General features: G+C 42.1%; 1 protein-coding gene across 2 annotated transcripts in view; it reads right to left on the bottom strand.

Annotated features, from left to right (window-relative positions):
* The window catches only part of TGFBR2 (transforming growth factor beta receptor 2), an 88,878-nt gene that overhangs the window by 49,046 nt on the left and 13,953 nt on the right, over window positions 1-25,879 (bottom strand). For both annotated transcript variants that reach the window (XM_030551003.1, XM_030551004.1), the window contains 2 exons: window positions 2,445-2,616; window positions 312-502 (listed from right to left, as the gene is read on the bottom strand). In XM_030551003.1, the coding sequence (XP_030406863.1) occupies window positions 312-502; window positions 2,445-2,616 (363 nt within the window). The remainder of the gene's footprint in view (window positions 1-311; window positions 503-2,444; window positions 2,617-25,879) is intronic.

Raw genomic sequence — 25,879 nt, 5'->3', positions numbered from 1 at the left:
GTGATTTTTAGTAGAAAACCAACCATATAATTAAGGAATGAAGTTATGGAATCCACAATGTAAGACTTCCCACTGGATGCAGTAGGGTTGAACCTGAAAGCATTCTGGCTCGGGCATGAGGCGCAACCTTCAGGGAGCCACAAATTCAATGTAATGAAATTTATGGAACTGCATTGCTCCTTTGGACTCTCCTCAGTGGCTCAGGAGGCAGGATTTGTCCCACCAGGAGGTTCTGGATCACAGGAAAGTCCTGGAGAACAACCCATGTTGCCTGGCAGCAGGGGGGATGGGAGAAGAGAAATTAAACTTACCTTCTGAAAAGATGATCTCATCATTGCATTCTTCCTCTGTGCAGGAGCACATGAACAGCAGTCCACCAACTTCCTTCTTCTCTTTCATCACACACTGTTTTGAGACAGGCTCCTCCAATTTTTGTCCAGAGATTGGCAAAGCAGGATCATGACATATTGTTTCTAAAGTTGTGTTTGCATCATTCTGTCTCCTAAAAATGAAAAGGAGAATTAAAAACCAAAACCAAAAGGAGACAATCCTATCACGGAAATTATTAGGACTCTTTCTGGGTAAAATTCATCCTGTTGTGAAAGTTAAGTTTATAGAGTCTTACTGTAGCCTCACTGCACAGGGATGACTTTTACCTTCCGTGGGCTTGTCTACTTTGGGGATTTGTGCACTGCAGCAGCTATCTCAGTATATAACCAGTGGACTTTGATGGGAGCAGAGTTAGGCCAGCGCTGAATGCTTTTGAAAACCACCACCCTAGCAATTCAAACTAAGGTTAAACTGAACTGCTTTGAAACTCAGAACAGACTTGGTTCAAATTTGAGGCAAAGGTAAATCATCCTGTCATCTGAACTGGTTCAGTGCTGTATCTTGTTTTTGTCTAGTTCCTGTTTCTTGAACTTCCACTGTCATCAAGTAAAATGTGCTAAGCACTGGATCCTCTCTGCAGTCTCAAGATGAAGAGATTCCCTTAAAAAAATCCAGCCCCCCCCAAAAAACATATTGTTTCTGTGGTTATCAGCAAAGATAGCAAAAATCTTTGGAAAACTTTAATTAAAAAAATTAATGATCTCTGCAAAATCTGTGGAATTTCAGGGTGTTTTCTTCTCTAAGATAGTTTCGGCAGTGAGTGAGTATGTCAGAATATGTATTTTAAAAATATAGAGCTCTTACAAACCAAGATAGCTCCACTAACTTCAACAGAAGTGACACCAATTTACACCAGCTGAGAATCTGGCCCATACTTTTGAAGCTTTTGTGGTCCACCTCTAACATTTCATTATACAACGTAAGAGATGGGACTAGAAGGACAGCTCAAATGTATTTATTGACTGATTAAACTGGCTTGCCTTTGCTGTTTCTAAACACAGTTGCATTACCAATCCAGAGAATCTCAAACTGCATTGCAGCCACTTTGCAGCACACAGAATATTTATTTTACTCTTCAGACAAAGGAAAAAATATTTAACGGAACATTGCACCATTTCTACATTTGACATGTCTATGTTCATTCATGCTGGACACCTTTTCAAGTGAACGGATGTAACAAAACCATGAGCCTCATGGGATATTTCTGATGATTAATCAGGTTTTCACCTAGATGTTCCTAATTAGGCTTCAGCACTAACATTCAATGACATATATGGAGGTTTGCAAGTTTTCTGTGCTGTTGCTTCTGCCTGGTTGTGAACTGAAAAAAGACAAGAACGTTTTCAATGTCAAGGCTGGTTTCATGACTAGAAGGGCAAGAACCATTTAATTCTAAACATCAACAGAAAGTTTAGATTAATCAAACACTCAGGAAAGCTTCACGTGTCATTGAATTTTACATATCCATGGTTTCTTTTGTTTCAGGTATCATGAAATAATATCCAAGAGTCAATATATTTAAACAGAAGATAGAAAAAAGGATTTCTTTATGTACGCACTATTAAACAGGTAAAGCACTTCTGCCCACACACTGTATATAAAGCTCCAGTGATAGGCACATATTATCTAAATGATAGTGTCAGTTTATTGTTTAATGGTTTGACTTAAAATGTTGCTTTCCTCCATTCACATCAGATAACCATGATCTGCTCTTAAGAGTCTCAAATCTGTTTCTACTTTCAGTGTGCTGTGGGTGGATGCTGTTTAATGGGCTGAGGAAAAACATGACTTTTTCAACAGCAGCAGAAGTTGGAATAGAACTGGGTTTTTTTTTTGTCTTTTTTTTAAAAACAACCCAACCCCTACACATTTCATATCCGAATTTTTGTTAACCTCAAGCACAGAGAAGAGTCAGAGCCAAGAGAATACAGTCTGTCACGGTGGCAGCACTTAGAGCGAATGTTCCAGAAGAAAGTTTTGAATGTCTTGACAGTAAGAGCAACTTCTAATGAAGATTAGACCTTCTCCTAACCCATAAAAAAGAATGAACTTACCATATTGCTACACAGACTTCATTCTTATTCTCACAGATGGAAGTGCGGTTGCAGTTGCTTTTGCAGCGACCTTGGTGTGTGCAGGTTGTCACCTCCACATCACAGAATTTACACAGCGCATGCATTTTGAATCCATTTTCCTTCATTGGTTCCATAAGTGAGAGACCATCAGCTGGAGAGAGAGAGAGAGAGAGAAATAAAACACTTTAGTAACATCAGCATATCAGACTGCATTAGAGTTAATCACAATGGATAGTTTCACCATCAGTGGCAAACATCCATGACTTATGGGGAGGCTATCTCAAATTTGCCCAACTGGAAGATCACTCCACCAACATGCCAGGAGCCATTGGTGTTCTCTCAAATCCTGGCTTCCCTCGACTTCTGCTTACTTCAATGGAAGTGAAGGCGTTCTGTGCCAGGAAGGACTGAGCCCAGTTTGAGTTTCATTTGCATAAAAGAAGATAGCTGCAGCTACCCTTATTTTTTAATACAGGGGTGAGCCAACATGAAATATGTTGCAACTTTGTTCTGAGCTGCTGACATTAGCACAGCTGGGAAAGGAGTGTACTTGGGAGACACCATCATAACTCTAACCCAGGGTGGACCATGTGGACTTGTCTTCATTGCATTGTTAGCTTGAGGTATAACTTGACTGCTATCCCTACCCTGGTTCCTGTCCACACACAAAAATCCCTAGCTCAAGTTAAGTGGCGCTTTCAGCTTGAACCAGCTGGCTCTTTGGGGGCATAGGCTGAAGCATGAGTACTGATGGTACTTGTAATAGTAATGCAGGGAGGACACATCTACTTTGTGTTGCTAATCCAACCATCTTGAGCCAACTTGAGCGAACTCTGCAGTGAAAACATTCTGTAAAACTCTAAATTCCAATTGACACATGGGCTGAACTTTTGGCTACTGCTCCTTTACACAGTCACTGTTGGGATGGGTAGCAGTAAAGAAAGATGAGACAATTCATCCCATTGAGGCCCCAAGTATGATTTTCAGGAAGCATATTTTTAGTTCAAATACTATTTTGAGATCCCAACACAACTGCAAGGAACAGAAAATGCCTACTTAGAGGCATATTTACTTAAAATAATATGCAACTATCTGAGATGGAGAAGACTGACTATAATAGTTTCAATAGTATTCACCCATAAAAATATGTAGAGCCATTTTAAGCATATAGCAGGCTCAATTGAGTACAATGCTTTCAATTGTAGCCACCTGTAGATGAAAATGATATTAATTTGATGCTTTATGTCCAATGGTGTTAGTCAACACACAATAGGAGATTGGAGGTTCATAAAATTCCCTCTCCTCCACATGCACTACAATCAAATTTGCCCCCTAGAATTTGAAAATATTTACCATGTTTAGAAACACTTTTCAATAAGAATTAAATACATTTGTCTGGATGCCAGAAGAAAAAAGCACCAGTGCTAAAATTTTCAGCGGATCTTTGCACCATTGTAAGAGGGTCAGAGGAAGGGGTCCCTTACTCTTCCCTCCCTCAGCCAAGCAATGCCTCCTTCCTAAACACGCTGTGGATTTGACCCTACTGCCATTAAGACCAATGGCAAAACTCCCACTGATTTTTAATGGTGCAGGAAAAAGCCCTATGTGCAAGAGGGAGAATGGCATAAGCTGACTAGGAGTTTTCATTGGGGGGAGCATGCTGGCAATAGGTTACAAACTGGCTAGAGTTTAGGCCTTAGATAAACATTCATCTTATTAATTACTTGTATTGCAATAAATCCTAAAGCTTGCAATTAGGATCAAAGCGCCACTGGGCTGAGTGCTATACAAACACAAAGGAACAGTATTCAGCAGGGCCGGCTCCAGGCACCAGCAAAGGAAGCAGGTGCTTGGGGCGGCCAATGGAAAGGGGTGGCACAACCAGGTCTTTGGCAGCAATTCGGCACCAGGTCCCTCACTCCCTCTTGGAAGGAAGGACCCGCCCCCAAATTATAGAGCAGTGCCAAAGTGCCACCGATCATGGCTTTATCTTTTTTTCGCTTCGCCACTTGGGGAGGTAAAAAAGCTGGAGCCAGGCTTGGTCTTCAGGGGCTCACAATCTAATGTAGCATAATACATCAAATCTATTAAAATTAATCATTACAATTTTTTTGTTCATCTCTGTATGTGACAGTGCATCTCACTTAAACATGCAAAGAACTTTATTGGCACTATTTATTAGCTGGATTAGAGTAGCTCCTAGATATCCTAACTAAGATCAGAGCTCTTGTTCTGCTACGGCCTGTACATACACTAAAAAATACTCCATGATTCTAAAATCCTATGATTTAAATAGGCACAACCGAAAGGGTGAGAGAAAAGAGGTATCACTATCTCCATTTTACAGACAAGGAACTCAAGCACAGAGAGCTTAGGCTCACATTTTGCCTATTTTTTAAAAATCTGCCCCATAAAATGACTTGCCTAAAGTCTTACAGGAAGACTGTGGCAGAAACAGGAACTGGACTCTCTGTCAAGTCCAAGCCTTCCTGCAAGGCCATACTTCCTCACACACAATACAAAAATGCTCCAACTCCAGAGATCACATTTTAGGGTTTGTCTCATTTAGGGTGACCAGATGGCAAATTTGAAAAATCAGGACAGGGATGGGGAGGGTAATCGGTGCCTATTTAAGAAAAAGCCCCAAATATCGAGACTATCCCTATAAAAACGGGACATCTGGTCACCCTAGTCTCACTGTACCGTTGTTTTGAGGTATAACTTCAGCACTGCCCCTAAACTGACTTCTGTTCACACACAAAAGCTCTAGCTTGAGTTAAATGGTGCATTCAAGTTGAGCCAGCTGGCCCATCAGGGACCATGGGTTAAAATCTTGAGTGTTGCTGATGCTGGGGCTAGGAATGCAGTGCTGACACAACTACCCTGTGCTGCTATTACACACGCTCTGTGCTGCATGAGTGTTGTTCTCTCACTTGAGCTGTAGATAGAGCTAACACTGAAGTGAAGACAAGCCTTTAGATAAGCTGTTTCAAATACACTGTTTGGTGACAGACACGGCCAGATTCAGCCAAGCTTCTGCCAAGACTCACCCACTGTAACAAACCAATGACAATGTCTCTGGATTCACCCCAAGAAGGGAATCTTCATTCCAAGCCACTTGAGTAAATAACAATTCAGTTTGGTGAAGCAGCCCATTTTAAAGTAGAGTACACAGCAAGGGCACAAATCTAAAACAAGAGAGTCCTAGGCTACGGTTCAACTGTTAGCGAGGAGTCAAAGAAAGAATTCTGGCTAGTCAATGTCAGCTTAATTTTTAACAGGGTACAATTCAAGAGCAAAAAAAAAAAGGGGGGGGGATAAGGACATCCAGTCTGACTTCACTTTGAATTTTCCTTGAAAAGGATGGCCATAGAGCCTACGTGTTCAGTACCTAAGTCACTACTCACCATACCATTCCACTCAGACAGATGCAATGGGAACAGATAGGGCAAGGGGCAGACATATTCCTGTTCAAGTAGAGGCTGGTGTGAAGTGTTGGCCCTTAAAGATGTGGCCCTTAAAGATGGACTATGTTTTTCTTGATATTGTTATGCGGCTCTACCAGGTGTCTATGTGCCATTCATTCCTTTAGCTCTGCTCTGGCTACCCTGAAGGCTCAGATGACTGTTTCATTCAAAGTTAGGTTTGACTTTCGCCCAATCGAGTATTTATTGATATGTTGAAATCAAATCGGTGACTTTTAAACTATGCAAAGGGACATGAACCAAAATCTGCATCCAGATGCAAACTTGGCCTCTAGCATGCCTCTCTCTCTCCTGTTAACAGGACATACCAAACCCCTGGATGTGAATACACCCAAACCTCCAGAAAAATTCAGATCTGCTTCCAAGCTATGTAGCTCAGGGCTGTCTTCAATAAGTTTACACACAGGTTGTAGGATGAAACACTGGTAGAGATCTCCTCGATGGGAATGCACTGATCACTCTCCCCCTGCTGTATATCACTAGACTTACTTGCCTGCACCATTCCCAGGTTCATGCTGTTACAGTCAACACTCTAGGGCTTTTTTGTGTAAAGTTGAGTAAACAAGATCGTTTGGCCTTTTTAAAGCAGGAATGGCCTCTAATTTTGCATGAATATAATTGCCCATGTAACTAACATTTGCACAGATAAACTAGTATTTCCACACACAAAATAAGAGACTATGCTGAAGCCATTCTAAAACTTGTTTTCAAGGCAAGTATAATCTCATATGATCCTGTAATGTTTCTCTTATTTAGACTTACAGATTTATAGGGCCAGATTTTAGCTCTCCCTTGTATCTTTTGCCCTCCAAATAGGTCCAAAACAAGGGAGAGCATTTACTTGGCCTCCTGTATTCTGGTTGTCCATGGGTCTTTCACCAGCCCCAATACTGCACCAATCACTCATGCCAGAAGCACATAGGAAATTCAGATTAAAATACATGGACCATACCTATTGATCCTTAGGTCTGAGGGACAATCCCTTCACAGCTCAAGACATGAAAGGCCTTAGAAATATCAGTGCTATATGTTTTGGGAAGCAAGAATCGTGGAATAACAATTTTATCCCCTGGCTCATTTCCCAGCTGTGGCTTTCCAGGCACACGCACACAGTATACCTCACCCAAAGTCTATTGGTTGTTTCACATAGTTTGCTTTGTGTCGCTCTTGTGTGAGCGTCTAACTTTCACTGGGACCTCAAGCTATAGTTTACAGTCCTCTCATTTGCTGAGTATTGTGAGCTAATGGTAGGACTGTGAAAAGCCCACAAAATGTAAACAAAACTAAAACTAACATGCTTTCTTTTTTTGGAATATCTACATTGAAAACCTCACTGGGGGCTCAGGGAAGCCTTTTTAAAGCATGGCAAACTCATCCGCTCATAACTGGTGAAGTATAATTGCTGCCATTTTTCTTCCTCATTCTTTATTACTTAGGATTTATGCAACAAAATCAGTAACTGTGAGCTGGACTTCCCCACTTTTGAAGCCTTTGCTGAGAGAGTGAAGGGGAAGTCAGGAAAACTCTGTGAGGTTTAATTCTTGTGGAACTATCCTGTCTGCTAGGAGAAGCATGGATTTGGAACCACAGCCTCTGCCAGCCTCACAGGCCTTGGGAATTTGCAGGAAGGAAGACACCTTTATCATGCCACAACACTACACCACACAGAAATTTGAAGTTATGTACGTTTCTGGTTTCAGTGTCAGAGAGGATGTTCCCAGACGTTGCTTCAAAATTTGCCATCGATGAGTTGATGCAGAGAAAAATACATAGATGCTTTCAATTACATGAAAAAATTCAGCAGCCTCACTAGAAGCTGAGGCTGCATCACTGACCACCAAGTTCAATGAATGAGAACTGCTGGGGACCAAAAAAAAAAAAAAATCGAGAGTTTAACTCTCAGATCCGTGTCTGCACTCCTCTGTTCTTTCCTCTCATATTGGCACAATTATCGTAGCCCTGACCTCTCATGTCAGCTATCACAGTTCCTGTATCTTCCAGCTTTTTAAATAAGCACATTTGTCATACCAGCTCCTGTAGTATCATCAATGTCAATACATTCTAGAAAATGCTGACAGTCACCATTGCAGGGACATTTTCACTAGGTTCTGTTGTTGTTACAAAATGGACATTAAAGTCATTTGTTCCGTATGGCTGATGTCAGATGTGCAGTCCAGAATAACGAGTAATATCTTGCTGACTTCAGATCTGCCACAATCTTCTGTTTGACTTTTGTTGACAGTAACTGATGATGTCATTTTGAATTGTTTTCCAAGGTAGTGGTGTGTGTACATTTCTTGGGTGGTCACTCTTCTTAGATGGTCCTGGAGTACAGCATCAAACTCAGCCATCAGCTACACAATTTTAAGGAAGTTTCCATTGGCACATACAGGTGATCTGAAGTGCCACACAGTGCTAGGTTTTGGGTAGCAAGCATTCGCACAATGGCAATGAGCCTTTTCAGAACATTTTGCCAGTGAAAAGACTCTGATGCAATCTTCTCTTGATGCTGATCATCTATAACCTTAGTCTCATCTCAAGCTCTTTCCACCTGCGGAATGCTCTCTGGTGATTTGCTGCCTTCTCATGGCATGCCAGATTCCTAGCCAGATTTTTCTAGTCCTTTGTTCCTGGAATATTAGATTGGAAGAGTCTGCAACAAAAACAGTATGCAGCATTCTGGGTTTTGGAGTACATAAGCCATGGCCTCTCCACTTTGTCACCATTGGGGATTTCACACCAGTAATGTGTTGGATAGAAACTTCTATTTTCATGAAGTTTTTCACTTGCTGTGGCCCATGCAATACAAGAAAGTCCCACAGGCTACTGCTCAAGTGGGTCCACAGTCCTGGATCATCTAGACTTCAGTAACTAAACTCAACAGCAGCTGTTCCTTGTGCCTCCACCACACTCTTTGATCTACATTTTTCTTCAGGAATGTGCAAGGTTACACATCCATTTGAGATGGAGATATGGATGCTGCAGTAGCTGCCAGGTCACCTGCACTCTGACTAACTGGAAGATCAGGCATCTATTCACCACTCACATCCTCACTGGGGCCAGAAGGCTCACTGTGAACATTTCTGTCTATGTATCTCAGGAGAGCTCCTCCCTGCTTAGATAGAAATGCTTCCTTGCTTGCTTTCTTTTTCTGAATGCTGCCCCAGAGGGGCATTTTCTTCTTTCACTCATGACTGCTGTTCTGTGCCAGCTATAGTGGCTCTCAACACTCAGTTGAAGGAGACAAAGAAGCAGGCTGGTAGCAGGGCCTGAGTGAGGGAAGATATCAGCCTCTTAAGGGCCTAACTGGCTCCTATTACTTCAGTTGATTGGCTCTTCTCCTCAGGTGGGTTTCAGGGAAGCAGCAGGAAACAGGAAGCTCCCTGAAAAGCTGGTGTTAATCAGTCCAGGCTCCTGGGGGTGCAAGAGAGGCTCCTCCTCCTCCTCTCTCTCCCTGCAGCTCCTGCTTCTTTCTGTTATTTCCCCTCACTTTTTCTCCTACCTGCTTGTTATGTCTCTTGTGCCCTCTTTCCTCCAGCACAGCACTCCACCATCTCTGTGCATCTAGGGCAGGGACAATACATATGCATCAGCAGCAGGGACAATTTTCTACCCTCAGGTCGGAGCCCCATCCCCCGACAGTCTGGCACCTGAGGTAGCCGCTTCGGGTCGCCTCATGGTAAGGCAAGGCCTGTCAAGGACTCTTAGTCATCTCTGGTCCCTTAAGGTGGAATCACACAATTCTCCAATTCTCAGACCAGGCCCTGGGTGCAGTATCCCATGTATAACCATGGTTTTCTTTAGCAGGTCTGACCTAGGCAAGTATTGTTCCCTTCAGGAGCCATGAGAGTGGTTAATTGCCAGTGACCCAATAGCCTCCTTAAAGCAAAGTATCATTAGTGTTAGACCCTAAGCATCTAAGAGAAAACTTCTTAAAAACAATACAATTGACTACGTATGTCTAGCTTACCAGAGGTTTTAACGTCTTCCCTGCAAGGACCTGGAGTGACCAACTCCTTATCCAGCTCTCGGCAGAGCCTCTCTCTGTGTCAGTTGTCTCTGTTAGAATTCCTAGACAGCCCTGGCAACCCCATCTCTTTTTTCCTCATAATGTGCTTTTTAACTGTTCAGGTTCTTGATCTTCAGGCTCCCAGCCTCACAAAACAGCTGTCTCCCTTCAGCTAAAGCCTGGAAGCATGCCACTGTCTTGTAATTGCCCCTGATATTGGCAGAGATGTTGCTTATTCAGGACCACTGCCTTCCTATTTATTCTTCCCACCTCCACTCTTAAGCTAAACAAATACATTCATACAGGAGAGTCTTATAACCTCAATGTACAATAACTTCACTTTGACGACCGGATTACATACCATGCTCATAAAATGGTTACCTCTTAGAGCTCATAACATGCATGCTGCAAATCAGCTGTGTGTCTGTCACACTTAGTGCTTATCCTCCATAGACAAGTTTTAAAAACGTGCACTTATGTGTAACCTGCTCATTCTCCTGCTGGAGCACAAGATTGCACGTTCTGAACAACACTGCACAAGGAACAAGGCTGCAGGCAGAATACCACCTTCAAAATGGAAAGGCACTCAGCAGCGTTGTGACAGACTGACAATATCCTGGGCCAATCTTATGGAATTAAGATAAACTTTACTGAATTAGGTTAAACCTTATTGAATTAGGTTTAAAATTTTGGGGGTCCGTTGTGTTAAAAATGCAATTGTGTACGTGCTATTGTGTGTAACTCTCTAGTAGGAGGGGGATACTAATGTACCTCCTCCATTAATAGTCCTTTGAAACTACCCCTGGAGGGGTGCGCAGATACTCCAGAGACTAACAGACAGACAAAGAGACGGTTTTTGGATAATAGCCTAGTTACAAACTGGCTCAGGGCTTCCTTCATGATCCAGCAAACAGATGTGAAAGTAGAATGAATTATATTGTAAAAATAAGAATGGATTAAAGAAATGTCTATGTACCTTTAAGCAGAAATAAGAAATGTTGAAATACAGATGCCAGGATAAGATACATTAGGCATAAACAAGGGTGCTAATGGTGAAACATTAACAGAAGATCGGTAATAGTTAGTAAGGAAATAAGATATGCATGCCTAGCCCAGGTAAACTTATCAGATTCTGCTTCCTTTGTTATCTTGTTAAGTACTCCCCTTTTATTTGTATAAATAAGATAGTTTGTGTCTTGCATGGTGCTCACATTATCTGGGTGTTACTAGCAGAGCGCTGTGCTAATAAAACAGAGTGGTCTGACAAACTGAGTCCTGAGTCTAACTTTGACAATTTGGAGGTTCCACCGAGATGGCAACCGTCTTCACTGGGGCCGTGTGATTCCTGACCGTTTTTGTAGGACGACCGTGGCAGCCGGCACCTGGGCATTTGGCCCAAGCGGTCCTCCACCAGAACAGAAAGGTGCACGACCACAGTGAAGTCTACGCCATTGAACCTGTTGGTTCCCACTCTGTTCTGGTAGTGATCCCGGGATCTGCAATCAGGAATCTGGTCAGGTAATTTTTTTCTGTGTTGTCCAGACTGAGGACTGTCCTGTCCCTGTGTCTATCCATCCTCCTGTGGAGTGTTTGAGTCTGGGTGCCGTCTCTGTCTGGGGATCGGCTGACCAGGGGGTTCCTGTTCCTGCGATCTGAGTGAGTGGAATCTGCACAATCGCAGCCGCACCGCACTTTGGGTAAAACCCTTGGTGTGAAAGCAAGAGCAATTGAGGCAGTAGCCTTTGGGCTCCTTTTGTGTGTTGCACTGGGCATCACTCTGACGAACCCGAATTTCCTTCTTGTGTGATTGGTGTGTGAAGTCCTCCTGTATAGGTAACCAGGCGTCTAAGTCGGAACCGTTCCCTAAACGAACACCGGCTCATTTTATGTATTTTAGGATGGGTCCAAACTCCTGTAAATTTCTGGAAAAATGGTCTAGGCTAATTCAGGGGGATCCCAAAACTCAGTGGCCACTGTTACAATCTTGGAACAAAGACCGAGTGGACGTCTTAAAAGACAAACTCGGCCAACCTAAAACTAAATTGGCTACAGGAGAGGTTAATTGTTTCATGCAGTGGTGGGAAGAGGCAAATCGTAGGTGGACAAAATCAAAACTCGCTTCTCTCAATTATTCAAATAATAAGTTAAAAGCTTTATTAAAAGCCTCCTCTCCCACCACCAGACTGAGCGCTCCCCTTTATCCCGTTCTCAAAAAAAAAACCCACTCCGGATCGATCCAACCCTCTTCATACTCCCATCTCATTGTAAAAAGGACAACAAGCCCCTTGCTCTGTTCCCCTTTGTTGTCTGCCTCAGAAACTGATTCTTTAGTGTTCCACTACCAATTCAGCAAGGCGGGGGGGGGGGTGCTCCTCAACTAGCCCCAACCCTTACTGGTCCCTTTCCTTGAACCTTTCTTTCAAAACTGTGAAGTGACCACAATAGCACTCACAAAGGGTTCATTGGAAAAAAGCAGGATCGGGCCCAGACAAGCAGGCAAGCAACAGATAAAGAAACTGAAAAACAGGTTTAAAGCCCTAAGGGAATAGTGTCAGGAGTAAGGCCTGGTCCACACTACGCTGTTAAACCGATTTTAACAGCGTTAAATCGATTTAACGCTGCACCCATCCACACTACACTGCTCTTTATATCGATTTAAAGGGCTCTTTAAATTGATTTCTGTACTCCTACAAAACAAGAGGAGTAACGCTAAAATCGATATATTTAGGGTTAGTGTGGACGCAAATCGATGTTATTGGCCTCATTCTTTTACAGTAGTTACCCACAATGCACCGCTCCAGAAATCAACGCTAGCCTCGGACCACGGACGCACACCACTGAATTAATGTGCCTAGTGTGGACGTGCACAATCGACTTTATAATATCTGTTCTATAAAATCGGTTTTAGCTAATTCGAATTTATCCTGTAGTGTAGATGTACCCTAAGAAAAGCAGTAAGTGCAGGCACGAACTCCTGGAACAATACTTAAAATGGTGAAATCTGAGGTGATAAAAGTATCATTTTGGGAGATAAACAAGTGATTTAAGGAAAGAGAGTGAACAGTTAGCTCTACAGAGGCTGGAGAGAATTAAGCAGTTAAACTTTGTGAAAATGTTAAAAAGGACCATGTTAGAGAGAGAGAGAGAATTCTTGTTTCTTTGCAGCCATTCTGAAGGGAAAATGGGCCCTTTTCCAGAAGAATGCCTGTAAATAATCCAAATATATATACAGCTATGTAAAAACAAAGCAGTGTAAAGGAATGTTAAGGAAAAGAAAATGTATATGTATCTATTTGTCTGTGAAAATATGTAAAGTTCTAAGAATCTAAACCAACACATCTGGTTTGTAAAACTCCTGTTTTCTAGGTGTGAGATAAATTGGTTTTGTTTTTGATGCCACTAAAAATTCATTTGACTCTTTAATTCAAAGTTGCAAAACTGACAGACCTTTTTGCAAGACACAGGTAATTAATGTGTTTGGCTTTGGGATTTAGCATTTAACCCTTAAGGGGTAACTTGATTCTTTACAAATTTAAAATGTTTTTAAATAAAGACCAAGTCATGGCTGCAATAGGGCAGTCAAAATCAGGAGAATAGGGAGAGATTCTGAAGTCTTTTTGTTTGTTTGGTTGGTTTTTTTTGTAACAATAGCAGATAAGAGCTTGTCATAAACAGATAGCTAAGGGTTAATGTCTCTTACACCTGGAAGAAGAAACCTGAAACACCTGACCAGAGGACCAATCAGGAACAAGACTTTTCAAATCTGGGTGGAGGGAGTTTTGTGTCTGAGTTCTTTGTCTTGTCCCTCTCGGCTATGGGGAGGATTTCTGTTTCCTGCTTTCTAATCTTCTGTTTCCAAGTTGTGAGTACAGAGATCATAAAACAATAAGGGTTATTGTTTTTTTTTTCTTTTGTATTTACATGGTGTAGTTGCTGGAGTGTTTTGAATTGTATTCTTTTTGAATAAGGCTGTTTATTCATATTTCTTTTAAGCAATTGACCCTGTATTTGTCACCTTAATACAGGGAGACCATTTTTTATGTATTTTTCTTTCCTTTTACATAAAGCTTTCTTTTAAAGACCTGTTGGAGTTCTTCTTTAGTGGGGAACTCCAGGGAATTGAGTCTGTGCTCACCAGGGAATTGGTGGGAGGAAGAAGTCAGGGGGAAATCTGTGTGTGTTAGATTTACTAGCCTGACTTTGCATTCCCTCTGGGTGAGGGGGGAAGAGAGATTAGCTCTCGGTACTTCCGTTTTCCAAGGCTGTAAACGGGGAGGGTGGAATCCCTCTGTTTAGATTCACGGAGCTTGCTTTTGTGTATCTCTCCAGGAACACCTGGAGGGGGGAAGGGAAAAGGTTTATTTCCCTTTGTTGTGAGACTCAAGGGATTTGGGTCTTGGGGTCCCCAGGGAAGGTTTGGGGGGACCAGAGTGCCCCAAAACACTCTAATTTTTTGGGTGGTGGCAGCTTTACAAGGTCCAAGCTGGTAACTAAGCTTGGAGGTTTTCATGCTAACCCCCATATTTTGGACGCTAAGGTCCAAATCTGGGACTAGGTTATGATAGAGCTGTAGTGAAAGAATAAGAAATTAATAGTGACCCTCTGAAGCAACAGCAGAGGTGAGGTGCACACAACAAAAAGAAGCAATGTTAGAAACACTAAGCCTTAAAATGGCTCTGTGTAATCAGACTATCACTTTGATAAGGGTACATGAAAACTCTGTAAGAACAGAAGAAACAGTTACACCTTATGTAAAAATTGATATGGCTAATGTTTAAAAAAAAGTAGTAGTATAGAAGGAATGTGCATTTCCCTAGGACATGTGCAGTGTATATTGTAGAAGGGGTAAAAGAAATGCAAATGAAACATGCTACTAAATTAAAGTCCTATTAGAGCTCCGAAAAGAGCCGCAATAGACTGTTTTCTTTTTCAGATCTGTGTGTGTCTTGTAAGCAGGAGTTGAAAGTGGAAAGAAATCAAAACTCTGGCGGAAGTTGATTGTGTCCCTTTTAAGACAGTCTCTGAGCTCTGCTGATGGCTTTGAATCCAAAAGACAAGCTGGTGTTGATGCAAATCACCTAACTGATAAAGAAAGGTGAGAACTGTCAGCACAAAAGAAATTGCCTAAATAAAAGACATGGTATAACAAGATCCCTTTAAGAGATTTGATGCTAAAATGTTATTGTTAATATTAAACATTGAGATAAATGTAATGTTAGTAAGTACCCCTGTAACAACGTATAGTATGTATGATTTTTGGAAAAATCCTTGAAGGTACTGTGGTAATGATGCTTCTCAGCTATTACTTGTGAATAAACTTAAAGCTTAACACAGCAGGAAAAACATTACAAACTTGGTCTGCTATATAAGAAGAAAAACTTGAGGTACACCATCTCATGAATTTAATAACTAAACAGTGGAATAATTTCCCCATAAACCTTAAAAAGCAGAACCAATTAAAACCTGACCTGCCTATAGAACAAAAAAACACAGGAAAATATGGGGTAATTCCTCTGTTTTGCCTGCAATCAGCAAGGGTATTTTTAAGCGATAATCAATGCCACCCCAAAAGGGGTAGAAAAATGTTATTTTTGTCTTTCAGAAAATCAGAAAAAGCTAATACCTGCTACAGAACAACCTATTACAAAAACAAATGAAAGTAAAAAAAACATACTGCAATAGCTATGGAATGTACTGAAATGCAGATATTTAGAACATAAGATGTTTTGGGTAATATCAGAAAACATTAAGGTTTTGATGCATCTGTTAAAAGCAAAGGAAAAATCATTGTTAGATACCTATCAATATAAATAAATGCAGTATGTCTCCAGTACGGTGAGACAAAATTTGTTAAGTGAAGAAATTGTTGTTAAAATCGCACACCAACAGGCTCTGGAAGCAAAGATATGGAAGGTTAGCCCACTCCCCAGATTGCACCTGAGATCCTTCTGGTTGTCCTGGACCTCAAGCCAGTGGGCTGTGGAGAAAGGGAAACTATTGGACACCAGAGGTTGTACCAAGTGGACTCCTAAAAATGGGTATGCTTCTCCATGCCTGTTGCTCCAAAGCCTGTAGTAAAGACATCTCACTAGAATCCTGTATGTGAAATAAAATTAATAATGAGACCAAAGTACTGTATAATGGCTATGTGTCTGTGTTAATTCTTGGGGGAAATTGTTTTAAAAGTGTTAGTAACAACAACAGAAAGTCTCAGCTTACTGTAAGCACTGATTTAGCTGAGTTCTCTATCAATCTTGGCATTAAATGGCAAACAGTTACCAATCATCCGTAAAAAGGTAACATAGTTCCTAGAAAAAAAAAGAAGTGGAAAACTGGACCATTGATATTATACACACAAATGGGGACATGTTAAGAATTGCCACTGCAGAAAAACGTAACAGCTTACCATTGGTATAACATTTTTCTGGATGGTCTCCCACAACTACTGGCATACTAATATTACTACCCCTAATTGTTTTTGGTTTTAAATTGTATGTGTTTAATTGAAATGTTTAAAATGTGCTGGTGGATAAAACAAATGTATGCAAAGCTAAAGCCACAGGCCCAAATCACCTCCCAGTATTTTCTATTACATGGACTAAATAAGAAGTGACACTGGCGATTAATAATCTTAGTGTCAAAAGGGGGACATGTAGGAGCAGGATTTTATAATGTCCCATAAGAATTCAAGTATAATTTGATTTCATCCTGCTAGCCACCTTTTTTAAATAGCAGAAAGAAATGACCCTCTGGGACTATAAGATTCTGTTTTCCCATATGCATTACAAATTGGGCCCTCTTTAACTCTGTTTTAAGATTTAGGTAGTAAGAGACAGGATTCTCTATTGTGTCTATGTTAAGTAAATTAGAGAAACATTGAAGGCCTGGGTCTCAATGTAAATTGTCTTGGTTATTAATTGTAAAATTTAGCAAGGTTTAATTTGCAATGCTTTTTTGCTCGATATAAAATACTACTTTCTGTATTCTCAATCTGTTTGTGTGAATGAGGAATGTATGCATCAGGAAAAGATAAGGTGTGAAGGCCATTGTTATACCCAGAGTCAAGAAAGAAGTAGTAAAGAGACTTAAAGAACATCAAAGAATCATCAGGCACTGCTTACTACCCAGACAGCTGTTAAACTGTCTGGCATCTCAGAGTGGATACATTCTTCGCAGTATAAGAATGCACCAGCCCCAGCAAACCAATCATTACCTCAGGATCACGCAGAGTCAATTGTGACTCCAGAAGAAGATGTAGAGGAACAGCCTGCAATACCTTACAATCTACGTTCTTATAAGAGTTGCCAGAAGCAGATGACAACCTAAAGCAAGGCCCAAGCAGAAGCAGTAGCGAGCCTAGCGCCTGCTGCCTGGTGGACATAAAACCGTGACTGCGGTTTCCTCAGTTGAGGTTGTCAGAACCAGAAGGGCCCTGCCTCCAACATGTGCCTCTCGTGGCACCTGTTCCTCGGCTGCTGGTGTCTTAAGGTCTGGGGAGTCCACAATGACAATTCTTTTATCCAGCAGCAAGTGTGGATAGCTCAGACCCTTATTATTTCTAAATACTGGGTCTGCAGCCACATCCCAGCCCAACTCTCAAACTGGTGTTCCTGTCCTGGCTATCCCACTCAATTCCCCAGACCTCACTGGAGAACCTTGTCCGTTTAACACAATATGGAACAGTAATGACACCTCAGAAGAGGCTATTGGCAGTTCCTTTATCCCTCTTGGGGGAGTAATACACCAGGCAAAATGGTTCCTGAGGTTACAAGCAGTAGTTAAAATAATGGCAAATAAAACTGGAGAAAGTTTAAGAGCCCTGGCCAAAGAAACAGGGGCGATCCGACAGGTGGCCCTCCAAAACTGTCAGGCATTGGACATAGTGCTGGCGGCCAAAGGAGAGACCTGTGCTCTCATTGGAAAACAATGTTGTGTATTTATACCTGACGATACCGATGAGGTAATAGATCGCTGTAGCCACTTACAACAAATCTCATATCTTCCCCATGAAGAGTCAAGTTCTTTATGGAAGTGGCTAAGTAACCTGTTCAATGTCTCTGGCATAGGAAACTGGTTGTTTCAGGGAGCCCTGACTATCCTGTTTAGAAACTTAATAATTTTTGTATGTTTTCAGTTAGTCTCCTGTTGTATCCAAAATCATGTAAGGCATGCCACCCAGATGACTGCCCCAAAACAGAGTCCTAATATGATGATTTTGAATATTGCTGATGGACAAAGAGATAAAGAACGGTTCATATGTGGAACCCAGTAAAATGTCGGTCATGGTGTGAGCTTGACCAAAAGGAGGGATTGTGAAAGTAGAATGAATTATATTGTAAAAATAAGAATGGATTAAAGAAATGTCTATGTACCTTTAAGCAGAAATAAGAAATGTTGAAATACAGGTGCCAGGAAAAGATACATTAGGCATAAACAAGGGTGCTAATGGCGAAACATTAACAGAAGATCGGTAATAGTTAGCAAGGAAATAAGATATGTATGCCTAGCCCAGGTAAACTTATCAGATTCTGCTTCCTTTGTTATCTTGTTAAGTACTCGCCCTTTTATTTGTATAAATAAGATAGTTTGTGTCTTGCATGGTGCTCACATTATCTGGGTGTTATTAGCAGAGCGCTGTGCTAATAAAACAGAGTGGTCTGACACACTGAGTCCTGAGTCTAATTTTGACACAGACAAGACTCCTGATCCATGGAGGGCCCTAGTCCTTAGGAAAGGTTGGTAGGATTGACTGGGCTGATGGAGACCCCATAAAACTATGTACTTGTTTGGAGCTAAAGCTGTGATGAACTGAAAACAAGGGAACCCTCTGGGTGTTGAAGAGCTGCTCCTGCAAGAGCCCACATTAGGGTTGGGATGATCTCTGGTAAGCTTGCTAACGTGTGGGTAGAGTCTTTTATTGTTTTCTCTGTTGTGCTTTTAGGGTTGCATAGGGAGTGCTGCGAGGTACCATAAAACTGTGGGCAATCACACCGTTAATGGTGACAGAAGGGAAATGAAGCCAGCATGCATGGGCAGCCTGTCAATTTAACCTGGAGATACCTGGTCGGAAGGGGGAGAGAGTTGTGTTTCCACCTAAGAGAGGTGATGGCCAGGGGAGTTGGACACCTGAGAGTGGGTGCCCTTCCTGTACCAGAGGGAGGGGAAATACAGGTGCACATGCCATGCACAGTGACAAGAATATTAAATAGCCAGTACTGTAATGTGGGGAAAGCTGCTGTTTCCAAAGGTGTGGAACAATGATAATACATGCAGAAGGACAACAGAAAAGAGTATGGAACAAGGAGTCAGAAATCTCAGTTAACCATTGCATGCAATGGAAGAATCTCTCTATTTTAACAGCATATAGAAGTGGTGAAATTTTAGTTAGGGTTTACTACAAGCACAGATACTTAGAAGCAGAACCAAGTATGACAAGAGTGAGTGGGAGGGAAAGAACTGGGCTATAATGGCTCACAAGGGAAAGTGTGAAGACTAAGGGTACATCTACACTGCAATAAACAACCCACATAACCGAGTCTCAGAGCCTGGGTCAATTCACTTGAGTGCACTGGGCTTCATCTGTGGGGCTAAAAATAACCATGTAGACGTTTGAGCTCAGTCTGGAACCCGGGTTCTGAGACACACTCCTTGCAGGGTTTCATCCCAAACCCAAATATTGACACTTCTATTTTTAGCCCTGCAAGCCTGAATCGGCTGATCTGGACCAACTGCAGCTGTGCCGCAGGTCTTTTACTGAACATGTACCTTAAGAGGACTAAATACATATTTAGCTGGATAAACAATATGCCTTTCACAAATGCTTGACAGTGTATTTTACAAATGGTTAATCTAGCCCAGATTATGTCTACATAGGATTAAATACTGCTTATTTAAGAGATAAGAGAGACCCCCCTCCGGTCTCACAAACAAACAATATTCATTTTATAACCTTTTTTAAAAGTTAAGCACAGGAAATGAAGCACCAACTCCTATATTCTACATTAAGGCTGTGATAAAGCACAACAAAAGACAGGAAATTCAAAGCTATGGCTGACTCCCCATCCTCAATAGGGCTGGGTTGCTTTGTGAATGAAAGGGAAAGCATCAGTCTTATCTTTAAAGAGCAACAAAGGCCATGTCTACATCTAAAATTTTGCAGCGCTGGTTGTTACAGCTGTATTAGTACAGCTGTATAGGGCCAGCGCTGCAGAGTGGCCACACTTACAGCAACCAGCGCTGCAAGTGGTGTTAGATGTGGCCACACTGCAGCGCTGTTGGGCGGCTTCAAGGGGGGTTCCGGGACGAGAGAGCAAACCGGGAAAGGAAACCAGCTTCCCCGCGGTTTGCTCTCTCGGTCCCGGAGCCAGCCAGCAAACCGCAGGGAAGGAGAACTGCTTGCTCGGGGTTCCGGGACCTAGAGAGCAAACCGGGAACGCCGCGGTTTGCTCTCTCGGTCCCGGAGCCAGCCAGCAAACCGCAGGGAAGGAGACCTGCTTGCTCGGGGTTCCGGGACTGAGAGAGCAAACCGGGAACGCCGCGGTTTGCTCTCTCGGTCCCGGAGCCAGCCAGCAAACCGCAGGGAAGGAGACCTGCTTGCTCGGGGTTCCGGGACCTAGAGAGCAAACCGGGAACGCCGCGGTTTGCTCTCTCGGTCCCGGAGCCAGCCAGCAAACCGCAGGGAAGGAGACCTGCTTGCTCGGGGTTCCGGGACCGAGAGAGCAAACCGGGAACGCCGCGGTTTGCTCTCTCGGTCCCGGAGCCAGACAGCAAACCGCAGGGAAGGAGACCTGCTTGCTCGGGGTTCCGGGACCGAGAGAGCAAACCGGGAACGCCGCGGTTTGCTCTCTCGGTCCCGGAGCCAGCCAGCAAACCGCAGGGAAGGAGACCTGCTTGCTCGGGGTTCCGGGACCGAGAGAGCAAACCGCGGCGAAGCTGGTTTCCTTTCCCGGTTTGCTCTCTCGGTCCCGGAACCCCGAGCAAGCAGGTCTCCTTCCCTGCGGTTTGCTGGCTGGCTCCGGGACCGAGAGAGCAAACCGCGGCGAAGCTGGTCTCCTTTCCCGGTTTGCTCTCTCGGTCCCGGAACCCCGAGCAAGCAGGTCTCCTTCCCGGCGGTTTGCGGGGTGGCTCCGGGACCGAGAGAGCAAACCGGGAAAGGAAACCAGCTTGATTACCAGAGGCTTCCTCCTTCCACGGAGGTCAAGAAAAGCGCTGGTAACTGTCTACATTGGATTACCAGCGCTGGATCACCAGCGCTGGATCCTCTACACCCGAGACAAAACGGGAGTACGGCCAGCGCTGCAAACAGGGAGTTGCAGCGCTGGTGGTGCCCTGCAGATGTGTACACCTTCAAAGTTGCAGCGCTGTAACTCCCTCACCAGCGCTGCAACTTTCTGATGTAGACAAGCCCAAAGAGTCCTGTGGCACCTTATAGACTAACAGATGTACTGGATCATAAGCTTTCGAGGGTGAATATCCACTTCGTCAGACGCAAAGCTTATGCTCCAATACATCTGTTAGTCTATAAGATGCCACAGGACTCTTCATTGCTTTTATAGATCCAGACGAACACGGCTACCCCTCTGAAACCAATCTTATCTTTGAATTTCCTGGTGGTTTTTTTTTTTTTTTTTTTTTTTTTTTTTTTTTGAGTCATATACCCATAATGTTACTGAAGCAAAGTTCCTTTGCAGCCTTTGGAAGAAAAATGCCCATGTAGATCTCACTGGTGTATGTTACATGTCAAGCTATGTGATACACAGTGGTTTCAGTCTGAAGCCTGTCCTGCGGCTGTACACATTCTATGGGTACAGTTTTTGAAGACTGGTACAATTTTCCATGCGCTGAGAGCATGCATACCTTTGTGGCTCCCACTACAGAAACTCACACACTTACACATATTTACTGATAGCGAATTATAAAAAAATATTCCTTTTTGATTGTAGGAAATTGCATATTGTGAGAATAATTAAACATTTCCCTGGTGTCCCTCTTAGGAAGCACTCATTGGCTCATTTCTCAGATATTCCAGAAAGAGCTCACTCAGCATAGAGGAGAGGAAGGGTGTTCTTGTGGTTAAGGCACAGGACTGGGAGTCGGGTGTTTGAGGTTCTGTTCTCATCTCTACCACGGACTTCCTGTGGAGCAAATCACTTAAGCCAACATTTTTAAGAGACTTCACTAATTCTGGGTGCAACCATTTTTGGATAACTATCTTGAGAATCTGGACCTTGGTGCCTCAAGAGATACCTAAACTCCCTAAATACTTCTGAGGATCTGGGCCTTAGGGCTTGATTTTCAGAGACAGTAAAGAGCTGCAAGTCTTATTTACTTCCATGGCAGCTGCAATTGCCAAGCACTCTGGAAAAAATCAGACCCAAAATGTCTCAAGTTGGTCAACCAAAATTACTGGATGTATTTGAAAATTTTGACCTGAATGTCTCTGTGTCACAGTTTCCTTGACCATAAGTGGGAATAATAGATTTCCCTACCTCACAGGGATTTGGAGAGAGGCTAGTGCATCAATGTTGGTAAAAGGTACTGTATTTTCTTGATAAGAAGGTATAATCTAAGAGAAAAGTACTGTGTTATTAAGAAGATCTATTTCTCTCTTCCAAGTGTTTTGGTTAGAGTTGCCAACCCTCCAGGATTGGCCTGGAATCTCCCAGAATCACCACTGATCTCACAATGACTATTGAAAGCAACGGAATAGTTTCAGTCAGAGTTGGCAACCCTAGTTTTGGTTTGGGTGAGATGCACCCCATGAGTTTTCAACCAAACCACTAGTTCTGCCTTGCTTTAGGGGAAAAACCTTGTGAAAGTTGGTGGCTCTGCAGTTTTCACCCAATGCCCCAAAGGTTTGCTTGAAACCTGCCTGGCCAAACAGTCAGTGAACTTTGGTAAACCTTGCCTGATAGTTTCGGGTTTTGTTATGAATATTTTTCACAGTTCTAGTTCCAGTTTGGTGAAATTAAAGGGCCTGATTCTGATTTTACTTACACCCTAATACTTTGGGAGTAAGTTCACTGATTTAAATGAGATTAGAATCAGGCCCAAAAGCCTGGATGTTAGATTTTTTAAAAAGAAATCAAAAGAACTCCTAAAATATAACCCTGAGTGGGCTGCATCTGTTCCCATAAAACTTAAAGTGTCACCTTTCTGCACTGATAATACTTCATAATTATGAAGCACCAGACACATAAATGGCATAAGTAAGACCTAACAAGATTTTGGCTCAGATTATGTGGTTTAGAGTAAGAAAATTATAGCACTCTGTTTAGCCTCTTTTTTTTTTTTTACTCTGTTAGAAGCATGCATACTAATGTTTCTGGAGTTTTTTCAAACCATGATTTCTCACTGAGCTCCTTCACCAATGCATCCCAGTATCCGTGGTGTCAGTTTTTGCAGCACTTAAAAGAAGGTACAAGAGAGTCAGTACCTAGATTTATGGGGTGCTTCATGAATCTGAGGACTAGTTTATTCTTTCAGTCTGATGTAATTAATCTAGCCATCTACGATTGGAAGTAAATTTACTTCAGTGAAAGGAATGGGGGGGGGGGAGATTCACATGTTGAGAATCTCCATTATTCCCATACGAGATGTATACACACATGTATATCACTGACTAACCAGCCTGAAACTTTTATAAAACTTTCCATAAACATCCAGCATATTCATGGGACTCGTATTGATCAGTTACACAAATCACTGTGTTGTAAAGACCCACAGGTGCCCAGGAAAAATGAGTATTATAATGCATTAACCAGGTAATTGTGCTTCTAACCTGGCAGTAGTTATGCACACGTGCATATGCATTGATGTATACACATGTGCCAATACTTACTTTCAATATGCAATGAGTGCATTTGTATTTTTGTGGGTGCACTGTTACCATGTTTAAAAATCGGATCCTCCCATACTTTATAAAAAAAAAAAAAAAAAAAAAAAAAAGTGGGCCCCTTGGATCCAGAGTTCAAGCACTAAAATTCAGGGGTGCTTATTTCAGGGGGGTTGTTTCAGCTCACTATAAACATAGGGACATTTGCAAAATTTGGTCCTTTGCTTAGATTTTGAACTTCTCCAAATTTCAGCAGTAGTGGGAGAGGTGAGATCTAGAATTATATTTTGGACACATTGCTAAAAAATATTCTTATAAGGTACTACAGCATTGGTCTAAAACACTAGTTTACAATAAAATTAATTGTTTTAATATTATAGAATTATATACAGTTTATTTTCTAAAGGCTGTATTGTACCTCTTTTTCTGATCCATCCTAGTTAATCTAACTTGGGAAATTAATTGTAGTGAAATAAAAAGACTTATTTTACCAAAAAGGAAATTCTCTGTCAATCACTGATGGATCAACAAACTTTTGTGGCAGCTCTGTTCAGATCTTGTTGACTGCAAGGCGAAATTTCCCTGTGAAAAGACTCTCTGCAAACAGCTTTGTTGATGCACAGTAACGTTTGAATGACAGATTCAACAGGAATAGCATAAGAAAGAAATTACTCACTTTCATAATCCATCAGCTCTGTTAAAATCGTAAATCACTCTTCTCAAAGTAAAGTTAGACAGAAACTTAATTCTTTGGGAGCAAAATCACTTTGAATGGATTTGTGGGGAAAAAATACACAACCTTCTCAAATTCAGCAGCATGGATGGCTAGATTTGTCTCTGTCAGGTTACATGTGAGAAAAAGTAGCAGAATGTTATAACCTTGGGGGTAGGGTCTCTTGATGGATGCATCTAATTCCCACCATCATTAATGGAAATTATATACAATGCATTGAGAACAGGACATAGCTCATAAAAACAAGCCAATCTTAGAAATGTTTTCATTCTGAGACTTCTATTTAGGAGTCCTAATGTCCCTTAAGTTATGTTTTAGGCCTAAAGGGAAAAGTCAATTTAAGCTATGCAATTTGAGTTTCGTGAATAGATCTACGTACTGCAAGGTCCACACTACGCAATGTCGATGGAAGATGCTCTCCCCCCATCTACTCCTCTTACTCTTCTCGATCAAGTGGAGTACTAGTGTCAATGGAAAAGCCATCGGTGGTCGATTTAGCAGCTCTTCACTAAACCTGCTAAAATCGACCACTGATGCATCGATTGCCGCAGCATTGATCCTCCAGTAAGTGTAGACAAGCCCATAGTGCCACGATATACCAGATTTTTTGAGAGAGGTGTATGGAGATAGCACCTTATCTACCCCAAATTGGCTGGCTAGCATGCCTCACTGCCTTATCTACCCTAGATTGGTTGGTTAAAATGCCTCACTGATCATCTAATCCTTTTAATATGTTTACAAATGGATTCCTTGCCTAACCTCACTGTAGCCAAATCAGCAGCTTGTAATCCATTCTAAAAAAAACTGTGGAAGAAAGGGGCGAATGAGGCTGTTCACAAATTTCTCTTCACTGTAGAGAGTGTTACCAGGTTTAAAGTAAAAATTCATGGGTGAAATCCAGCCCCTATTGAAGTAAATGGGTATTTTACCATAACTTCAGTGGGACCTGGATTTCACTCCATAACCAAACCCTTTAAAGGGCCCAATGGACCAACGGGCCCCATCACTACCATTGTCTCTAGAACACGAATGCAAGAAAGTTACATTTTTACACTGTGCTGTAAAACAGCTTTCATCTGAGATACATTCTCACGTAGATGTCTGTGGAATCCAGCATACATGACACTCACATTTAAAGGCTAGCAACACTCTGACACTAACAAATATGCATATGTGCATACAAGAAAAAACTACATACTGCCTGCAGTGGATTCTTTTAGTCACTGCTTAATGTGCTTCAGTTGTCTGCACCAAAAGGCCTGGCATTACAACACGAGGCAAGGATATTCTCAAAGAAAGAGACAGCTCAGTGTGAAGGAACTTGCCAGGCTAAAATGTTTAGTCTACCTGTCT

The sequence above is a fragment of the Gopherus evgoodei genome, chromosome 2 (assembly GCF_007399415.2).
Source record: "Gopherus evgoodei ecotype Sinaloan lineage chromosome 2, rGopEvg1_v1.p, whole genome shotgun sequence".
Classification (NCBI taxonomy): Eukaryota; Metazoa; Chordata; order Testudines; family Testudinidae; genus Gopherus; species Gopherus evgoodei.
This window is presented reverse-complemented; position numbering and strand designations above follow the sequence as displayed.